The sequence below is a fragment of the Aethalodelphis obliquidens genome, unplaced genomic scaffold, assembly GCF_003676395.1.
Source record: "Aethalodelphis obliquidens isolate GAN/ISIS:26980383/991018 unplaced genomic scaffold, ASM367639v1 scaffold9, whole genome shotgun sequence".
Taxonomy (NCBI): Eukaryota; Metazoa; Chordata; class Mammalia; order Artiodactyla; family Delphinidae; genus Aethalodelphis; species Aethalodelphis obliquidens.
In genome coordinates, this window is record NW_020837953.1 from 32,376,502 (window position 1) to 32,395,925 (window position 19,424).

The 19,424-nt window shown below is 57.4% G+C and overlaps 1 protein-coding gene across 1 annotated transcript; it reads left to right on the forward strand.

The window, feature by feature from the left end:
- The first annotated feature begins 293 nt into the window (after positions 1 to 293).
- UBXN11 (UBX domain protein 11) lies at positions 294 to 19,207 on the forward strand. Its single transcript, XM_027109609.1, has 14 exons — positions 294 to 1,249; positions 1,994 to 2,022; positions 2,595 to 2,693; positions 5,145 to 5,245; positions 5,693 to 5,747; positions 6,214 to 6,290; positions 8,187 to 8,295; positions 15,464 to 15,678; positions 15,976 to 16,053; positions 16,986 to 17,103; positions 17,228 to 17,335; positions 18,540 to 18,630; positions 18,705 to 18,845; positions 18,926 to 19,207. The coding sequence occupies exons 1-14, from the start codon at positions 1,179 to 1,181 to the stop codon at positions 19,080 to 19,082; spliced, it is 1,449 nt and encodes a 482-aa protein (XP_026965410.1). The 5' UTR covers positions 294 to 1,178; the 3' UTR covers positions 19,083 to 19,207.
- Positions 19,208 to 19,424: the final 217 nt, after the last annotated feature.

A 19,424-nucleotide genomic window follows, 5' to 3' on the forward strand; every position in this document is an offset into this window, starting at 1 on the left:
CGTCACACTTGGCTACACATACCCTGAGGATGCCCGGACAAGACGGCAGGAACCAGGCAGGCTGGGGGCAGGTTTGGGAGGCTGGATGCCGGATGATGGAGATCAGGAAACTCTGGACCTTGTCCTTGGAGGGCACCTCTGAGAAAGGGGCGGGGCATGAGTCCCAAACTCCAGAATTAAGACCAAGGGAGCTGCCTCCTGGTGATGCAGGTCCCCTTGCTGGGCAGATTCAGGGGCTGATGGAGGCCAGTGCCACACATCTCCAAAGTGGAACGGAAGACTTGATTCAGGCCCTGATGGAGGTCGTTTGATTCTTCGATTTCTAGACATTAGCCACGTGATATTTAATTCACTGAATAGTGATCGTTAATTGCATCCCTGATGTTCATTCATCTTTCCAGAAGGAAGAGGAAAGGAAGGGAAATCAGCATTTATGAGGGTCTTCTGTGTGCCAATAACAGCGGCAGCCACAATTCACATTTTTGAGTAATTCCTTCGAGCGTTTCACTGGGCTAGGTGCTTTACGTGTGTTACCCCTACCTGGCTGGTACTATTACCATCCCCACTTCACGCTAAAGGAAACTGAGGCACAGGCTATACTGGAATGGCAGAACCTATCCAGGGTCTGGGCTCTTGACCTCCCTGCCATGCAGGTGGTGTCTTGGTAGAATCCTGCCTTGGGGTTGCCCCTCTCTGGCTCTGAGAAGTTGGAGGTGGCCCCTGGTTCTGGTAGGAGGGGAGGGGACACCTGGACATGATGACCAGCTCCTTGGTAGATAGACAGAAGCCCCAGGCCTGCTGGGTAGTCTTGTGCCAGGCTTGAAGTCTGGGGAAGTCCCAGGCTTCCGGCCCACCTCTGCACCCCATCCTACCCCCATCGCCCTTTCCCAAGCACTGCTAGGCCAGAGACCTCCAAGAGCAGAGCAGAGAGCTGGATATCCAGCGGAGCAGGTGGACATCAAGCATAGGGATCCTGAGGCCAGGCCGCCTCCAGAAACTTCTGCAGAGGCAGTAGGAAGAAGTGAGGGGTGCCACTCCCTGGACAGTGCTCCCTCCTGGGAAAAGTAGCCAGGGCAGAGGAAGTTTCAGGCCGCTCCCTGATCCTGAGTGACTGTCCCCAAGGGCTGACTTCTTTCTTCTCAGGGAGTTCCTGACTGCTAGAGACTAGAAGTAGAATTATGAGCTCACCTTTGGCCTCCCTTGGCAAGACCCGGCGAGTGCCTCTGCATTCGGAGCCTGTGAATCCGGGGTAAGGAGCTGGCCTCGTAGGATCTTTGTGTCCATGCCCCTGCCTCCTCCTGGCTCCTCCCGTGGACTAGGAGATTGACTCCTAGTGTCCTGAGGAAAACGATAAGAAGTTATGTATCTCTCTCTGATCACCTTATCTTTCTCGAACCTTCTTCTGGGAGGCTCTCCATGTGTCTAAGCACACGCTGGGCTGTGCCATTTAGTGAGGTGGTGGCATCCATCTGTTTATTCATTGGTCATGAATTAGTTCTTCAAACGCTGCTGGCCCACCTGTTCCAGGCCCGGCCACATGCTGGGCTCTCAGTGAAGAGAATCCTGTTTGTTCATCTATCAGTTTCATCTTTTCAAAGCATTTTTTACCTCTCTCCTTGCTCTTCTGAAGCCCACTTTGAGTCATTTGCATCATGGCCAAGGAAGTCCAGAGAGGTTAAGTGACAGGCCTGGGGTCCTGCAGCCATTTCAGAGCAGAGCTGGGGCTGGGCTCCTGGGCTTGGGGACTCTTGTAATCTTCTCTCCAAGGCTCTGCCCTTCAGCTCTTCACCATCCTTCTTTGTTGGGAGGAGTCGGACACCCTGAAGCCTGCCCCTTGGCTCACCCCCGGGCCGGGATGGGATTTGGGGGTGGATGTCCTCAGGAGACACCTTCTTTAGGATTGATGGGGGACCTGGTGCCAGAGCCTCCCCCGAGGGCAATCCAGGGGGTCCTAACTTGTCTGTCTTCCTTCTCCTTCCTGCCCCATTCCCAGGAGGCGAGATATAAAAATGTACGGAAATGGTAAGTGTGGGCTCTGCCCTCGTGTCCTCCTCATGTCCTTGCAGTTGGGCAGATGGAGAGAAAGAGCGTGATGAGCTCCCGTCAGCCAGAGTGGCTGGCCAACTGCAGTGCTATCTGCAGCTCTCGGATTTGGACACCCCACACCCTTAGTGGAGATGTCATCACTAACATTTGAACCCCTCCACTCACCGTGGGGTGGGCCATGAGGGGGGCAGACCCCAGCCCTCCTTCTCCGACAGCCACCTGCAGCCCATTACAGCCTTTTCTCCCTGAAGCCCAGTCCTCACGTTGCTGCCCTGCCTCCCGCAGGCTCAGACCTTTGCATCCCAGCCCTCCTTTAGCCCCCACCATGGTGCTGGCATTGGCCACCCAGGTCCCCCTAGGGAGCCAGGTTGGGAGAACTCCAAGAAGAGCCTGTTCTGGTTGGATCCTTGCTCTCCAGCGTCCCAAGTTTTCTATCCTCATATGCTGGGGGACAGAGAACAGGCTGCTTCATCTTGACCAGGGCCCAGGGCCCCCGTTTCGCCTGGGCTTCAGCCCCAGAGCAGTGACCTGGGCATCCCTGTCTGCAGAAGATGAGGTGGACGTGCTGAATGACGCACACGGCTCAGAAGAAAGGATCTCTGTTCCTTCCTGCTATGGTGGCATAGGTGCCCCTGTGAGTAGGCAAGGTGAGTGCAGAGGCCCGAAGGGGTCTGTGTCCCTGGCAGCAGGAGAGGCCCCGGGGAAAGGGAGGCCCTGAGAGGCATGGCACCTTCTCCCACCTGCTGGGTCAGAGGAGCTGCTTCTACTCCTGGCTGACTGTGGCCCTGGGCCTGCACCCCAGACCTGTTCAGAGCCTGGCTTGGCGTGAAGCCACACGCAGGTCCGGCCGTTAGCTCAGGAGGTCTGGCAAAGCCCCAGGGCGGGCTGTGGCTGGCACCTCTGGAGTACACCTGGCTGGAATCCCCATCAAGAGTGATGTCAGTGGCTCTAGGATTCAGGGTCCAAGAGGAATGAAGGGCCTGAGGGGGAAGCTCAGCCTCCGGGCATCTGCTTCCTGCTTCCGCAGGGCTCTGGACAAGGCCCAAGTCCCCTTGACAGTCCCCCTAGCCTGACCCACACCATCCGCCAAGGGCTGTGGCAACACTGCAATCGTGGAGGTGTGCAAGGTAGGATGGGGCTCACTGGGGCGGCTTCCCAGAGGAGGTAGGACTGAGCAGTCCTGCGCACAGGGGACTCATGGGCTGGCAGGGTGAGCTGTGTGGTGCACTGGGCAGGGGCAGGGTCTGAGCTGGGAGTCTGGGGGAGCTGGGGATGAGGTGAGAGTTTTCCACTAGCTGTGATATCTTGGGTAAGCAGCTTCCTGTCTCTCTGTCTCCGTTTCTGTCTCTCAGTCTCTGATCCTCCACCAAATGCCCCCTCCCCTGTACAGGTAGGGAGGGGTTGAGGTGGAAAAGGAGACCGGAAGAGCCCGGCCCCACAGCCATTCAGTCACAAAGCCAGGATCTCCATCACCCCAGGGGGGATGCTTTCAACAGCAACCACAGAAACTGGCTGTTCCCCAGGTCTCTCTGCCTCTCCCCCGCCACCACCCCTCAGCCCGCTCTTAGCCAGGGGCTGCCCCTGCCAAGCTCACAGTCAAGGGCTTGCCTGTCCCGTCTCACTTCTCTGCAGGGAAACATTCCACACAGTTCCCTGATCCCTCTTCTCAGGACACCCCGGGCTCTTGGCCTCCATAACACGGCCTCCCTGCCATCCTCCTGCCTCCTAGGCTCTTCCCTCTCGGCTCCCTGCCAGCTCCAGCTTTTCCATGTGATGTTCCTCCTGCCTGGGATCTCCTCTCTCTCTCCACTCTGCCTCAAACATGTGCTGTCATCCGTGTGCTGACAGTTCCCAAATGTCTATATATCAGTTAAGAAGCTTTTGACTAAAGTCAACGAAAACCCTGATTCAACCAAGGAACATCAGGGGGCTTTATTATCCCACATACTAAGAAGTCCTAGGGAGACAACAGCTCAAAGACATGGTCAGAAGTTCAGGTTTCTCCAGCTTTGCACTGAACCATCCTTGGGCCTGTCAGCTCCACATGGTCACGTGGTTAGAGCTACACTTCCGGCTTCACACAGAGAGAGACAACATCCAGGGGAAGAAGGGGGCCTGTTTCTTCCCATGTGTCTCTCTTGTTTTCTTTCACAAATGTTTTAATTTGAAAATTTGTCAGCAAACAGAAAAGTTGAAATAATAGTACAGCAAACACCCATACGTCCTCAGCCTAGGTTCAACAGTTAGTGACATCTTGCCATATTTGCTTTCTATCCATATACACATATGTTATGAACACAAGTGTATTTTTTGGATGAGCCATTTAGAAATCAGTTGCAGATATCATGACATTTCAGCTCTAAAGTAAATACTTCCCTTTGCATCTTCTAGGAGTAAGGAAGTACATAACCACGATACTGTGATCTCACCTAAGAATATGAACAATCCAGGAACTCTCTAACATCCCAGTGTTCCAAAACATCTCTCATAGCTTCCCCCCCACCACGATTTAGGTTCTAATTGAGGGTCATGCACTGCATTTGATTGTTATACTTCTTTAGAGCAGAATCCCTGCCTCTTTAAAAAAATGACACTTTTTGAAGCGTCCGGGCTACTTGTCCCGCAGGATGTCCCCCGTAGTGATTGGTCCGGTGCTGTTTAACTTGCTCCTCTATCCACCGTATTTCCTGTGAATTAGGGGCGAGATTAGAGGAGTGACTCAACTGAGAGTGAACTTTTTTTTTTTAATATTTATTGGAGTATAGTTGCTCTAAGGGTGAACTTTTTGACAGCGTTTCAAGGTGATGTAACCCGTATGTTGTACCACTCCCTCGTATATACATCTTCGGTGCATTACAGAATGTCTGTGCCTCAGTTTCCCAAAACAGTTCATTTCCTCAGAAAAGCTGACATATGAAAAGTGTGTAGAACTGTCCCCATTATCTCGGTGGCAGCAGTTGTTACCACCCTTATTTCTGCTGCTGGGGAGCCCGCTACCTCTCCCCTCCCCTGGACCCCCCTCCCTCTCCCCTTCCCTGGACCCCCATACCTCAGCCTCAGCTCAAGGCCCAGGCTCTAGGACTTTGTCTGGTTGGCAGTCCCTGTGTACCACGACTCGGAGTTGATGGCCACCATGGCGAGGAAAGTGCAGGATCTGGAGCGGCAGGTGAAGGCCCAGGCGGATGAGATGCTCTCCAAGGTGGGGCCCCAGGGGGGAGAGGGCCAGGGTCTGGTCTGAGGGGTGGAAGGGCCTGGGCTAGGGAGGCCAGTGAGGCTACTATTGCAATAGACCATGGTGGATGGGTTCTAGAACCATCTCCCTGACCAAACCGCCCAACTCGAGGGCCAGGTCTGGCCCGGGACTGACCTGGGTCCCTGTGACCTGAGCAGAGAGGCTAGGGGTCTTCTCCACACCTGAGCAAGGCCCGTAGACCTCAGATTGGGTGGCAGCGGTGGCTGCTGAGTGCTGGGCACTTGGGGATGCCCACCCCCTGCCCCCACCTCAGTGGGACCACAAGGGCCATCTGAGCACCGGAGCAGTGCCAGAGCGGGGCAGGGGCTTTAAGCCGGGTCTTCCCATCTGGAAGGGGCTCCCTTGGGCTCTGGGAACCACCAGGTCTGCTCCCCTCCTGTCTCGTTGCTGCAGGATCAGAAGATACGGGCCTTGGAGGAGCTGGTGGAGACCCTCCAGGAGCACCAGGGTAAGAGGCCCTCTGTGGGCTGGTCAGTCCCCCTTTGTACCCCCTGGGCCGGCGACCTCTGGGTATCAGGGCTTCGAGAGCATCAAGCTGAGTCCTGTGGTGGAGTCTGGGCAATGGAGCCCAGAGAGGAACAGTGACACCCAGGGCAGTGCCCTTCTGTGTGGGACTGAGTCCCCCGAGCGCAGCCCTAGCCCAGCCCTGAGCACAGGGCCTGCCAGCCAAAGCCTGGAGGAAAGGCAGCCCCGTCAGGAGCCTTGCTCGGTGGGCTGGTGGCCTCCCGAGAGTCAGGGCCTCCCCTCTCAAGGTCAGGGCGAGAGGCCAAGAGGTGCTTCTCCGGGGATCCCTCGAGTTCTCGTGGAGCAGCTTCTCCAGATGACCCTCAGGCCAAAGCTCTTGTCATGGCCAGAAGTGGCCTGGCAGCCTCCATGCGGGGGGCACAGGAACCCCTCCCCGTCTTTTCCTGAAGGCACGGTGACCCTGCAGCGGCAGGAAGAGCTGGAGACCACGTGCGCGCAGCTGCAGCAGCAGGTCGGGGAGATGGAGGTGAGGGAGGTGCCGGCCCAGGGCTGTCTGCCCCCAGGGACTGGGTCAGAGCCCACCTCTCTGGGGTCTCCTCACCGCACATCCCACACAGGGGCCCGGGGCACCCCCCATCCCATTTCAGGCTTGGGCTAGCCCCTCCCTCTTCCTCAGTGTCGGCTTGAACTACTCTCCCCTCCAGCCACGGGGACCTGCCTCTGCTTCTTTGACCACATCAAGCTCTTTCCCACCTCAGGACCTTGGTCCGTGTTGTTCCTTCCACCTGAAATTTCTTTTTCTACCTTCCCCTGGCGAGTTTTCACTGATCCTCAGTCTCAAGTCAAGGTGGGAGCCCTTTCCCAGGGGACCCCCTTCACCTGTGACCAGGGCAGGTGCTCCACTCTCTCTTCCTCTGGGGACCGTGGACCCCACGAGGGAACGAGGGAGGGAGCACTTTTCTCCTGCTCGTTGCTGCGCGCCCAGGACCTGGCAGGGGCCTGGCTGTGCGTGTTTACTGCGTTGGTCATGGCCATTCCCTGCCTCTGGACGTGGCATCTCACTAACCCAGTGTCACCTTTGTTGCCATCGTTCACACAGCAAGGCTTGAGCTGGAGGGACCCCAGGCTCAAGGGAGGGTCCTAGGCATGCATACATCCTCAGGGCCCCCCACTGCCTCACCGGCCCCACCAGAAGCTCCTCCTGGGGTTCTAGCCTCTCCCTCTCCACACCGAGTTGCTTTCCAAAGCCCCAACCTAATTTAAGACCACAGACGCAAACCCCCAAGCAGCAGCTGCAGCTGAGGGCCCTTCCCACCCAGGCCTGTGCATACCCCAGGGCTGTGGGTAAACAGCTGCTCCCTGAGCAGCCTGCTAGGACTGCCGGCAGCCCGTGGGGCTTCTCTGAGCAGCTGCCACAGGAGTCAGGGCTGCCCCCTCAGGGCAGAGGGCACTGGGGCTCCCACATTCTCGTTGTTCACATGTTTATTGCTTCGTTAATTTAGCAAACTCAGACAAAGTATCTCCTGTGCGCCCGGCACCGTGCCGGGCACTGGGATGCAGAGAGGGTCCCTGCCCTCATGGCACTGACACACATAAACAAGTACACAGGAAGAGACACAAGTACGGAATATGGTGAAATATTTAAAAGGGTAACACATTAGAGACTAGCTGGGACGTGGGCCACTCCCCGCCTTGGGAGGTGGGAGCAGGGAGGCATGACTGTTTGGGCCAAGTTCATTTTGAGGTGCCTGTTGGACATCTAAGTGTAGATGGCTAGAAATTTGAAACTGAAAAAGAACAACATATGTTGCAAGAGATGAAGGCAGAAGTGTGCCCGCTGGGTTAGGCAGCAGGCAGGTTGCGGGGGGCTGCTTGTTAGCCGTTGCAGTCAGTTGTGGAGATGGAAGCCAGGCTGGAGTGGGTTGAGGGAAGGAGTGGAGGTGAGGAAGCAGCAACAGGAAGCATAGACAACTCAGAAGTTTTCCTGTGGCAAAGGCGCTGGGCGGCCAGCCCTAGAGAGGCCACGTGTGGGACATGTGGGGGGACATGTCCTCTCAGACCTGCAGAGCAGGTGTCCCTTCCTCTCCTCCCACTCGGGCCAGACCCACATGGCTCCCCGCCGCCATAATGGCTGACTTACGCGAGTTCCTACTTGTGCCAGGCCCTGTGCTAAGGACATGACGTGAATTACCTTAGTGAGTCCTCACGAGCTTCATTTTACAAGGAGAAGCCTGAGGCTCTGGGAGGTGAGGTGGCTTCCCAAGGCCACAGCCAGGAAGTGGCCAAGACCCCCGGGCCCATCGCCCCATCCAGTGGGCTGGGAGCGGAGGCCTGAGGCTGGGGGCTGGGCTGATGCCGCCTTTTCCCCTGGTAGGGGCTGAGCTGACAGTGCCCCCGACATCTCCCTCTTCTCTCCCCACAGCGGTTCCTCGGTGACTACGGCCTGCAGTGGGTGGGTGAGCCCATGCATGAGGAGGACTCGGAGGATGGCGAGAGGGACTGGATGACAGCCAAGAAGTTCTGGAAGCCAGGTAAAGTCGGGGTCCACCCTGGACCCTCCTGCAAAGGGAATTCCCCTACAGCTCCCGATTGCCCACAGCCGTCCAGAGGCCAGTTCATTCATGCCCCTTCTCCCAGCACAAGGTGCCCCAAGGCCTCCCACAGCTTGCCACTGACACAGGAGCAGGAGGGAAAGGCCTCAGCCTCCATCCCTAACCACCTAACCCTAGACTCTGCTTGCTCATCTTTCTAAGGCTCCAGGGACCCAGGGATACAAAACGTAACAAGACCTCATTTGTCTCAGGCACCATAGTTTACAAAATGTCACCCATTTAAAAGCTGTGGCCTTTAGAAGCAATCCCCCTGCTTTGGAAGCTGGCCCTCAGGCCAGGGGCTTGGTCCCCTCTGTGGACTCCCTTTCCAGGTTCATTTGTAGCAAACTATTGAAATCTACCTGCATCTCTGGGCCTCCACCACGTTTTATTTTTAACTCAACTGCTAATATCCCGAGGGATGCACTCCAGAGATTTGGGGCCATAGAACTGGCTACTTCCTTTATATATATACTTTTTCTTTTTTGGCTGCATTGGGTCTTCGTTGCTGTGTGCGGGCTTTCTCTAGTTGCGTTGCGGCGAGTGGGGGCTACTCTTCGATGCGGTGCGTGGGCTTCTGATTGTGGTGGCTTCTCTTGTTGCGGAGCATGGGCTCTGTGGCGGGCGGGCTTCAGTAGTGGCTCGCGGGCTCAGTAGTTGTGGCTCGCAGATTTTAGAGCACAGGCTCAGTTGTGGCACATGGGCTTAGTTGCTCCGCGGCACGTGGGATCTTCCCAGACCAGGGATCGAACCCATGTCCTCTGCATTGGCAGGCAGATTCTTAACCACTGCGCCACCAGGGAAGTCCCAGAACTGGCCACTTCTGAAAGCTGGGTCCATTCCCTTCAAAGAATGGAGGTCATTGCCTGGAAGGTAGTTCTCCAGGCTCTGTTGGTCACACCTGGGTCCTCATCACCACCGCCTAACCCAGGTGTGACTTGGGTACTCGAGTTCCATTCTCTGAGCCTTCAGTTCCTCATCAGTAGATCAGTAGCTCCTCATCAGTGTATTTTTTCCCATGGAGTTACTACGAGTCAGTGGGTTGGACGCAACACCTAGCACTCACCTCGCATGTCATCAGCCCCGCAAGTGGGAGCTCTCATTGTTTTCCATGGTCAGAAGGCAGTGGCAGTCTCATGGGAACATGAGCTTGGCTCCCAGGGGACTGTTTGGAAGACAACTGTACTTTCTTAATTTCATAAGTTTCCTGCTGGGTAAAAACCCAGACTGAAAACATGAGAGTCCCACCTGCTGCACATTGGCTAGCTCCCCCTAAATCTCAGGGGAAAACCCCCTCACCCTTGTTTCAAAAACATCACTTCCCATTTGCACCATATTTGCCACTTTTAAAGCATTTTCACAAGTAGCCTTGGCACAGGCCAGGGGTTATTCCATTTTACAGATGGGGAAACTGAGGCACTTAAGCAGTCTGTTGAGTGAAGGGGGCAAGACTTAAGGCTGGGAGCCCACTGGGAGATGGTTACAGTCATCCAGGCCAAAGATGAGATGATGCCCAGCATAAGGGTGATACTGGTGGGGCTGGTGAGAAGGGGCAGAGCAGAGAGATTTAGGAGGGGAATCCACGGCCTTGGCGATTGCTCAGACATTGGGGGGGCAGTGGGAGGAACCTGGGATGACCCTGGGGAGCACAGCTGTCGGGGAAGATGTCCCATTTAGGACACGGCAAAGCTGGGGAGCTGTATGGCACCTGGGCCATGCCAGGAGCTGAACCCTGGGCTGAGTGCTATGGGAAGTTCTTCCTGGGTGAGAGGCGAGACCCTGCTAGGCAACTGCCAGAAGCTGTAAGGATGTCCCTTCCTGGGGTCCAGGGCCAGAGGCCTGCCAGCACTACGGACACACGCACGCACGCACGCACTCACACACACACACACACACACACACTGCCCCTGTGCGGTGAGCTGGGCTCAGGCCTCATGTGGCCTTGCTGACTAGTTGGAGGGCAGACTTCCTTCTGGCCAGTGGGGCCCTCCCTGCTCCTTTGGGGAAGGGGTGAGACCAGACAGCTGGTTTCTGGACCTGGTTCTGTGGATTCCACCCTCTCCTCCCAAAAAGAGAGCAGCCCCCAACTGCTCTGTGTCGTTTGTTTTTGCTCAGAGTACGGCTGTTCTCAAGCCCCTTGTTCTAAAGCCTGGCCACAAGTTCCTGATTTGTGTCTTTTTCTTCTTTTGGCTTTTGATTCTTCAACATGGAGGGGGCTCAGTTTAGCTCTTCTGACAGATGAACAACATGTTTTTCATTTCTAGCAGCTTTTCCTCCTGGGACTGCCCGCCCCCCTTTCCTGGCTTTTTCCCTTCCTCTCCCTATGGCCTTGTCCCCACGTGCCAACCTGCCCCTGCCCCAAGGGCCCTTGGGTCCATGAAGCCAGCCTCTGGCTGACCCTGATGCTCTGGCTTGTTTCTCTGGATCTCCCTCTGTTGGGTACCACTCCCCACAGGCCCTGGGGCAGCAGGCCAGTGTGTTGGTGAGCTGGGGCATCTGTATTAGGCAGACTGGGGCTGATTCAAACATTCTAGAGCCTGGGACTCTTAGGGAGGAGGGTCAGTTGGGCCCATGAAGGGGCTCAGGGGAGAGGAAGCCTTGCAAGGGCTTGGCCTCAGGCCAGATCATTCACCCCTTCCCACCAGTATGTTGAGTAGCAAACAGGATGCCGTGCCAGGTGCTTCAGGGTATGCGGAGACATGAAAGGGACAGTTCCGGCTCTGGTCCTACCACCTTCGGGTCAGGTGTTGAGCCTCAGGGCTGAGAGCTCCAGCCAACTCTGAGCTCCCCCCACCCTTCACCTCTGAGCTCCTCACCCCCCCCACCCCTCATCAAGTCCCTGCCCTCTCTCTACATCTCCCCTTCCCACTCCCAGCGCCCACCTCCCCAACCCTTTTCCCCAAGCCCAGGCTCCGGCATCTGTGTGGGAGCCTCTTCCCTCCCCTGCTCAGGAAGCCAGGCTGACTCCTCCATGGGCTGTCCCTGGGCTGCCCTTGGGCCCCTGGAACTGGCCTGGCCTAGACCCCAGGCAGGCTGGACTCCTGCCACCCACCCTCCCACTAGCTCGGTCCTGTGCTGTGTCCCCCAGGTGCCTTGCCCCCTTTTCTCCCCTCCTGTGGAGCTCAGCTCAAACCCCACCTGCTCTAGCACATGTGCGTGGAGTGCCTGCTCGGCGCCAGGCACCGTGCCGCCCTGCAGCTGCCCCGGGCGCGTAGTTAGGGGCTCTGCGTTGCAGTGAAAGCCTTAAAGGCTCTGGCTGAAGAGGGGGGCCTGGGTCAGATCGTACCCTGTGTGGGGAACCTGCCTCACCTCCGAGTCCACATCCTCATGTGTGAGGTGAGGAGATGGTACGATTGACCCCTAGGCCCTGAGCTGAGAGCACTGAATACCACAGTGTGGAGTACGTGGAGTGTTCTCTCAGGCGGACATGCGGTCGGTGAATGACGACCATGTCCATTTACTGCTCTGCCCCTGCTGTGCTCCAGAGAGCCAGCACAGGACGCGACCCGAAGGCCAGGGCACGTGCACATGCAGGCGATTCACAGGCATTGCCTGGGTGCCCTTGGCCTGGATGGTCAGAGCCCGCTGGGACGATCCTCTGTACAGGATGAGGTGGGGAAAAGCAGCGTGATGATGAAAGCAAGGGCCAGAGAAGTCAGCTCCTGCCGAGTCACAGGCTGGCTGTGGCCCTGGCGGTGACCAGACTCTCGGAGCCCGTTTTCTCCCCGCCGGCTCCTCTGAAGAGCAGAGTGAATGTAGGTGAAGTCCCCAGAGCAGGGCCCGGCGTGCAGGTGGGTGGAAATAGCAGGCCTGTTTCCTTTCAACAGGCTTCGCCAGCGGTGCTGGGACGGGCCAGCTGGGGCACGTCGGACACTGCCGGGATTTCACGGCAGCAGGTTGTCCTCCCGGTGAGGGTGCGAGGGGCCAGCCCAGGGCAGGCTCACCACTCAGCTGCGCTAGGGGCAGGGTCTGGCCCTCCTCTGGGCCCTGCAACCCCACAGTGGCACTTAACACATGCCACTGTCACTCTTTGTCACCCTGTCTCCTTCATTCAAGTATGAGCCTGAGGAGGGCAGGACTCTGGGCATGGGCGTGGCCATGCTGCTCAGAGCCTGGCAGGGCACGGGCGCTGCGGACGTGCTTGCTGGATGGCGGGGTGGTGGGGTGGAGGGACGGATCCAGTGCGTCTTGAGCACCCACTGTGGGCCAGGCCCAGGGCTGGCTGCTCTTGCCTGTGTTCAAGGAGTGACCAGTGTAGCTGGAAAGACCAATAGGCGAAGAAAATGACAGCAGCCTGTGATGAGGGCCAGGAGTGGGCCCAAGGGCTCCAGAAACCCAGGAGGAACAGAGGCCCAGGCTCAGGGGCAGGGGCTCCGGGCAAGGCTTCTCCACGGAGGTGGTGAGAGGGCACCTGAGCCCTGTGATGATCAAGAGGGTGGGGTGTTAGTGACAACAACAGCTCTGTCTGCCAGGCACTTCCTGTGAGCCTCACAGCAACCCTGTAAAGTGGGGCTGTTATTGTCTTCATTTTATAGAAGAGGAAGCTGAGGCCCAGAGATGTTGGCCCATGTGCCCGGGGTCACACAGCTTGGAAGTGGTAGCCCGGGCTGTATGGCTTCAGAGTGTGAGTGGGGGAGCTTGTTGAGGGCAGGCTGGGGAGCCAGGGCTCTGAGGGTCTTGGGAGTTGGGCCAAGGAGCTTGGACTTGATCTCCATGCCTGTTCACTCCCCTTTTAAATAAAATCATGGGCTCTCAAAAGTTGGATGAGGCCTCAGAGATGATCTCCCTGCACTGTACTCCTCCTTGGAAAGGAACCCCAGTGAGCAGTATCTGAAGAACCAACACTGAGAGGCAAGCCTGCGTGGTCACTGAGGACAAAGGCTTAGAGTCACCTGGGCCCTGCAAGCTGCGTGACCCGGGGCATGTCACCTTACAAGGCCCAGTTTCCTCATCTGTAAAATGGGAGAAGATGACCTGCCTCTTGGTGCTTGGCATAGTAAATGCTGAGTCATCATCACAGTCAGTTCACCCCTGGATCTTGCGGGCAGGATGAAGATTTCTGTTATCTACCCATTCCCTGGAAAAGAAAGCTGCAGCTCAGAGAGGAAATGCCTCACTTGACCTCTGACCTGCCTCATCCCATGTGACGTGGCTGCACGGGGCCAGGCTTCTGTTGAGCACTCCTGGCTGTGAGGTGGCGATGCCAGGCTCTTCCTGCCTTATTCTCTTAGCCCCGGTTTGTCCAGAGCGGCGGTTCCTTCTCCCGGGCCCCTTGTGTCACCTCCATTCTGCTGCATCTGATACCTGCCAGGCCCACCCTGCTTTCACTTCTCCACCCCCGAGCCCTGGCTGAGAGCCTTCCGGGCTGATTTTCTCTGCCAACTTTCCTTTTCTCTTTCATTGCTTCTTGGCATCCTCCCCTGGGTTTCCACCTGCCCCTTCCCCTGTCGACACCTCAGCTCCCTGAAAAGCCCAGTCCCCAGGAGGCAGCTGGATTAGCAGTCCGCGCACCTCTGAGTCTTCCTGTTGGCCATGCTGTGTGGCCTGCCTTGGCCGAGTCATGTGACTTTCTAGGCCTCACTTTCCCATCTGTAAGAATATAGCGATGGGGGCAGATGTTGACAGTGATGAGCTTTTCTGCTGTTATTTTCAGGTTTACCTGGGTGTTCTGAAAGTACTTAGTTAGCTGTTAAAGGAAGATAGTGTCTCGATATTGTTCTGGCTCATATCAGGGATATCCAGGATGTTCTGTGAGTTTTTCTTGGGACTCTCAGGGACTCCAGGGGACCCCAGGAAGAGGGGGGCGCAGGTGCAGCCCCTGCAGCAGTAGGAGATGTAGGGGAGAAGGGAAGGCCAGCTGGGGCCTACCGTTTCAGCAGCCACAAAGGCAACAGGAAACAGGGCCGCCCACATCTGTACTTCCCCGGTACAGCCATTGCACCACTGTGGGGAAAGGAATTGGGTCCCCAGAGTCCTGACCCACATCCTGCCTCAGCCTGGCTGTCCTGGTGAAAAACAGCTTCCAAGAAGGCCCAGAAAGTCACCAGTGTTTTATAGGGTTACACCCTAGTAGATGACTTAGTTCGGGGCAAGATCCCTTCAGGACTGAGAACAAGCTCCTGGCCTGTCCCCCGGCAGCACCCCACCTGCCCTGTATCCTTTCTGCTCTGGCATCTGTCTTGGCTGCCTCATCACCCCACCTGCACCCCGTGAACCTTATGAACAGCTCTATGGACAACACATTTGTCAGAAGAGGAGGCCAAATACATGTGCAACCCAAGGTCTCCCATGTCCTGTCCAGCAGGTGTCCCGACCCTCACCTCTGTCTCCTGATGGTGCAGATGGGTGGAAAGAACAGACTCCAGGGTCAGTCCCCTCTTCTAACTTGCCAAGTGGCCTGAGGCAAATCATTTTTCGTCTCTGTGGGCCTGTTTCCTCATGTATAAAATGGAGATAAATAACCCCTGCTGTGTGGCCTCTGGGTTGGCCTGAGGTCCATTTGTGCACAGTAGAGCTGGCAACAATAACTAACACAGACAGATGCTTGTTGGAATTCTTACGTGGTCATCTTGGACCCTCACAGCCATCCTGGTCCTATCATCGTCACCTTCTAGAAGAGAATGCTGTGGTGCGGAGCGTTAAATGACGTGACCAAAGTCACACAGGTAGAAGTGGAGGAGCTGGAATTTGAGCCCAGACCGCTGGGAACTCTGCACTGTGCCTTTCAGCTGCTAACACAGTGCCTGGCACATCTGATCTGGGATCTGATCCCGCTCTTGCCACTTACTGTGTATGTCCCTAGGCCAGCCATTAACCTCTAACCCTTAGTTTCCTAATATGGAAAATGGGGATGTTTATAGTCCCTACAGCATAGGGTTGGTATGAAGAAATGGGATAATAGATGTTAAAACCCTAGCACAAAGTAAATGCTCACTAAAAGACAGCTATTATTATTATCTAGTGTTAGCTGTCCTTCCTCCTCCCCAGGTGGTCACTTAAAGAGATGCTAAGGGCCCTGCCCAGCATAGGAGGGGGCTGTGGAAGCCAGGGATCTGGAGCACACAGCAGCCATGAAAAGAGGCTCATGGGTGTCAATCCTCTTTGCCAGGAGACTCACTGGTACCCCCCGAGGTAGACTTTGACAGGCTGCTGGCTAGCCTGAAGGATCTCAGTGAGCTGGCGGTAGACAGTGACACCCAGCTGACGCCAATGCCCAGCAGAGTGCCACACTGTGTCCTTGAGCCCATCCCACTGAAGCTCTACCGGAATGGCATCGTGATGTTCGATGGGCCCTTCCGGCCCTTCCACGATCCCTCCACACAGGTAGGAGTGATGGGGAGGAGAGACAGGCCTGTGCACCCTCAAGCCACTGTGGTGGCCCACCCCCTGCTCACCATTAGTTGGAGATGATGGGCCCAGCTCACCCCCAGCACCCAGGCTCATGCAGAACCTCCAGAACCGCCCCCCCCAACCATGTCCTGGGACTCTGTTTCCAGAGTCTGATCCAGAGAGTAATTGGCCCCACGATCCCGGGGCCCAGAGCCTGCCATCTAGACAGGAAGCAGGGTGTAGGGCACTGCACAGGGCCAGCCAGGCCTCACCCTACCTCTCCCCCTGCAGCGCTGCCTCCGAGACATATTGGATGGCTTCTTCCCGTCAGAGCTCCAGCGGCTGTACCCTGACGGGGTCCCCTTTAAGGTGATGGGCTCTCCTCAAACCACTCACTCCCAGTGTGGGGATTTTGGAGGGGGTGGGAATGCTTCCTCAGGCATCACCTAGGGGCACTGCCCCACCTCAGAGACCCCAGTCTGATGACCTCCAGAAGGAGGGTGAGCCTGAAACGGGGCTGGGAAGGGAGCGGGAAGGCTGCCGTAGCCATACTTGCCGCATCAGCAGTGGGGAAGGTATGTAGCTGAACAGCAGGCAGCGCCCCCTTCTGGCATCCTGAAAGCAGAGCCCTCAGCTGCGTGGCACCACTGCCCCTCCTCCCCAGCATTCAGGACACCTGGACAGCCTGGGGAACGTGAGGAGTCCACGTAAAACTGTCCTGGCTCCCCCCAGAGGCTCCTGGAGCCTCCTGGTTGGGGTGGAAGGTAGTGCCATTGGGGGGCAAACGTTGGGACTAAAGGACTTGAGATGGAGCCGGCCCCCTGCTGTGGGGGCAGTCGGCAGTGAGATGAGGGTGCTGTGATGGGAGCACATGAGGCTGTGTCCCAGAGGGTGGTGCGTTAGTTCCACAGTGAGAGCGTGTGAGGGGGAAAATAGCGTGAGTCACGACCAGGGGTGTTTGAGGTAGTTCATGCCAAGCAGGGCTTTGCCCTCTCCTAACACCCTCATCCCTCCCCTCCTGGTCTGCTCCCGAGAGGGACTCTGTGAGGAGGATGTCAGTACTGTGGCTGCAGCTGGAGTGATGAGGGGAGCTTGCAGGAAGAGCAGGGCTCAGGTGGGTGGGAGCAGCATGAACTGCAGCTCTCCTGCTCTTTCCCAGGGCCTCGGTTTCCTCATCTGTAAAATGGGGATTGCATCAGACCATCCCTTGGGCCTATTCCTCTGTTTGGGCAAGTAGGGGTGGGCATGGAGCTCAGGGCTGAAGAGCTGTGCCAGCCGCTGTTTCCCTTCCTTCTTGACAGGTGAGTGACCTGCGCAATCAGGTCTACCCAGAGAATGGGCTGGACCTGTTCCCTGGCGAGGGCCGAGTGGTAGGCTGGCAGAGGATTCGAAAGCCCTTGGACAGGATGGAGCACCCAGGTGAGCTCGGCCCTGAGGCTGAGCCAGGTGGTGGGGGCACTGTGCAGGACAAGCTCCAGGTAGCCTCCTCCACCATCACACACAGTCTTTGCCCTGGCCAAGGCTCCCAATGCCCTCTCTGCAGGCTCCAGGATGACCGCCGAGAAGTTTCTGAACAGGCTGCCCAAATTAGTGATCCGACAAGGCGAGGTGATTGACATTCGAGGCCCCATCCGGGACACCCTGAAGGTGAGTCCAGCCCTGGCTCTCCCAGCCTTATTGGCGGGGTAGGGGGGCGGGGGGGGCGGCTTTACCATCAACCCTGGCCCAGCCTACCGGAGCAGCGGCTTACCTGGAGGCTCAGGCTTGAGGGCCCCTGAGGATGGCCTGGATGGAGAGATGAGTTCCTCAGAGCTGTTCCCCTGTCTCCTGGAAACGATGGAGCTGGTGAGCTCTCAAGACTGTCTCCTGGTCTCTCTGAGCTGGGACCAGAGAGCAACTGGCCAACGCAGGAGTGTGGCTGTAAGAGTGGGAAAGTCGGGAGTCTAGGTTGGGGGTGAGCCCAAGTTCAGGCCACCCTCTTGAGGTCCAGACCGAAATATACCTTCCTGGCCTTCACAGGTCTCATCATCCTCTCTCCTCACTCACTATCCTGCTACTCCTCCCTCGTCTCCACCTGTGAAAGATACCAAACCCCTTTCCCAGGACTCTGCCTTCACCACAAGTGGCCAAGTCCTGTCAGATCTGTCTATCCCCAGAACTGCTCCCGAATCCATCTCTTCTCTCCATTCCCCCCGCCCACCATCCTAGCCTAGGCCCCAGAGTGTCTCCCAGACAACTGCAGTGGCCCCTCACTGGCCTCCCACTTCCACTCCCGCCCTGCCAGCCATCCTCCCCCAGCAGCCTCTGTGCTCTTTTAAAAATGCAAATTGGATCCTGGCTCTTCCCTCTTGAAACCCTCCAGTGGTTCTTAGGTAAGGCCTGTCATTCCTTTCTGGTCCTCTTGCCACCTCTAACCTTTTCTTTTTTCCAGTCCAACCTGGTTTCCAGCTTCAGCCACATGAATGCTGACACTTTCTCAAATATATCACCTCTTCTCAGAAGTCTTCCCTGACCTATGCTCTCTGGAATATCCTTGCCCCCCATCCCATTTCTAAGGACTCCTCTTCATCCTTCAGTCACAGCTCAAGTGTCATTTCCCCAGGGAAGCCTTCCCTGGGGAAGCCTTCCTAGGTTAGGCACCCAGCCTGGTCACTGTGTGGGGTTCTGTCTCCCCCACTAGAATGAGGGAAGGGAACGATGGGGCTACCTCCCAAAGCTTCCCTTCTATTTCCTCTCCTTGGGCCCCCATTTACACAGAATACCCCCTCCCGCTTTGGCTCACTGGTCTCATCCATCCCTGGTCAGGAGAAGTCCCCTGTAGGGGTTGGGGGGAGAGTGTGACCGGCAGGGCCCAGGGCTCTGTCCACTCCATCGATGCTGCCCATTGTGTGTCCAGATCCAGGAGATCGTGGTGGAGACGCCTGCCTTGGCTGCTGAGCGTGAGAGGTGAGGGCAGAGTGGAGAGGTGAGGACCCTGGGACTGGGCTACCAGGGGGTATTGACGGCCTCTGGGTCCACAGGAGCCAGGAGTCTCCGGAGTCACCCGTGCCCGCGCTCTCCACGCTGCGCATCAAGTCTGAGAATGGCGAGCAGGCCTTCCTGCTGCTGATGCGGCCGGAGGACACAGTCGGTGATGTGCGCACCCTGCTTGCACAGGCCAGGTGGGCGCGGGGCTCAGCTGGCGTCTGCAGCGGGGCTCTGGCCCCACGACCCGGCCTGATTCGTTCTTCCCTGTCCCCAGGGCCGTGGAGGCCACCACCTTCGAGATCTTCAGTACGTTCCCGCCCACAGTCTACCACAATGACGCTCTCACGCTGCAGGCTGCGGGCCTGGTGCCCAACGCCACGCTGCTGCTTCGGGCGCGCCGGGCTCCACTGCCTGCCCCCGGCCCCGAATAAAGCGCCCACCCCAACGCCGGCTGCTCTGCGAGGCTCTCTTGGCAGGGCAGCCCAGCGCCCAGCAGCACTAGCTCCGCCGAGGAGGGGGCGGCGCCGCCCCTCTGTAACTCGAGCCCCAGCTGGCGGGCCTGGCCGCTGGGTCTTTGTCCTCTAGGTTCCTCTTTCTGCCCAGAAGGGCTAAGCTGCTCCAGGGGAGAGAGGGCCCGCCCCAGCCCAGCGCCTCTTGTGCCAGTGTGCAGATCCCTGCGCACAGACACGCGCAGGGTCACAAGCACGTGGGGACACTTCAACACTATGCATCAAAGCCACTGCCCCCACGCTGACAGAACTGCATCTGGGCAC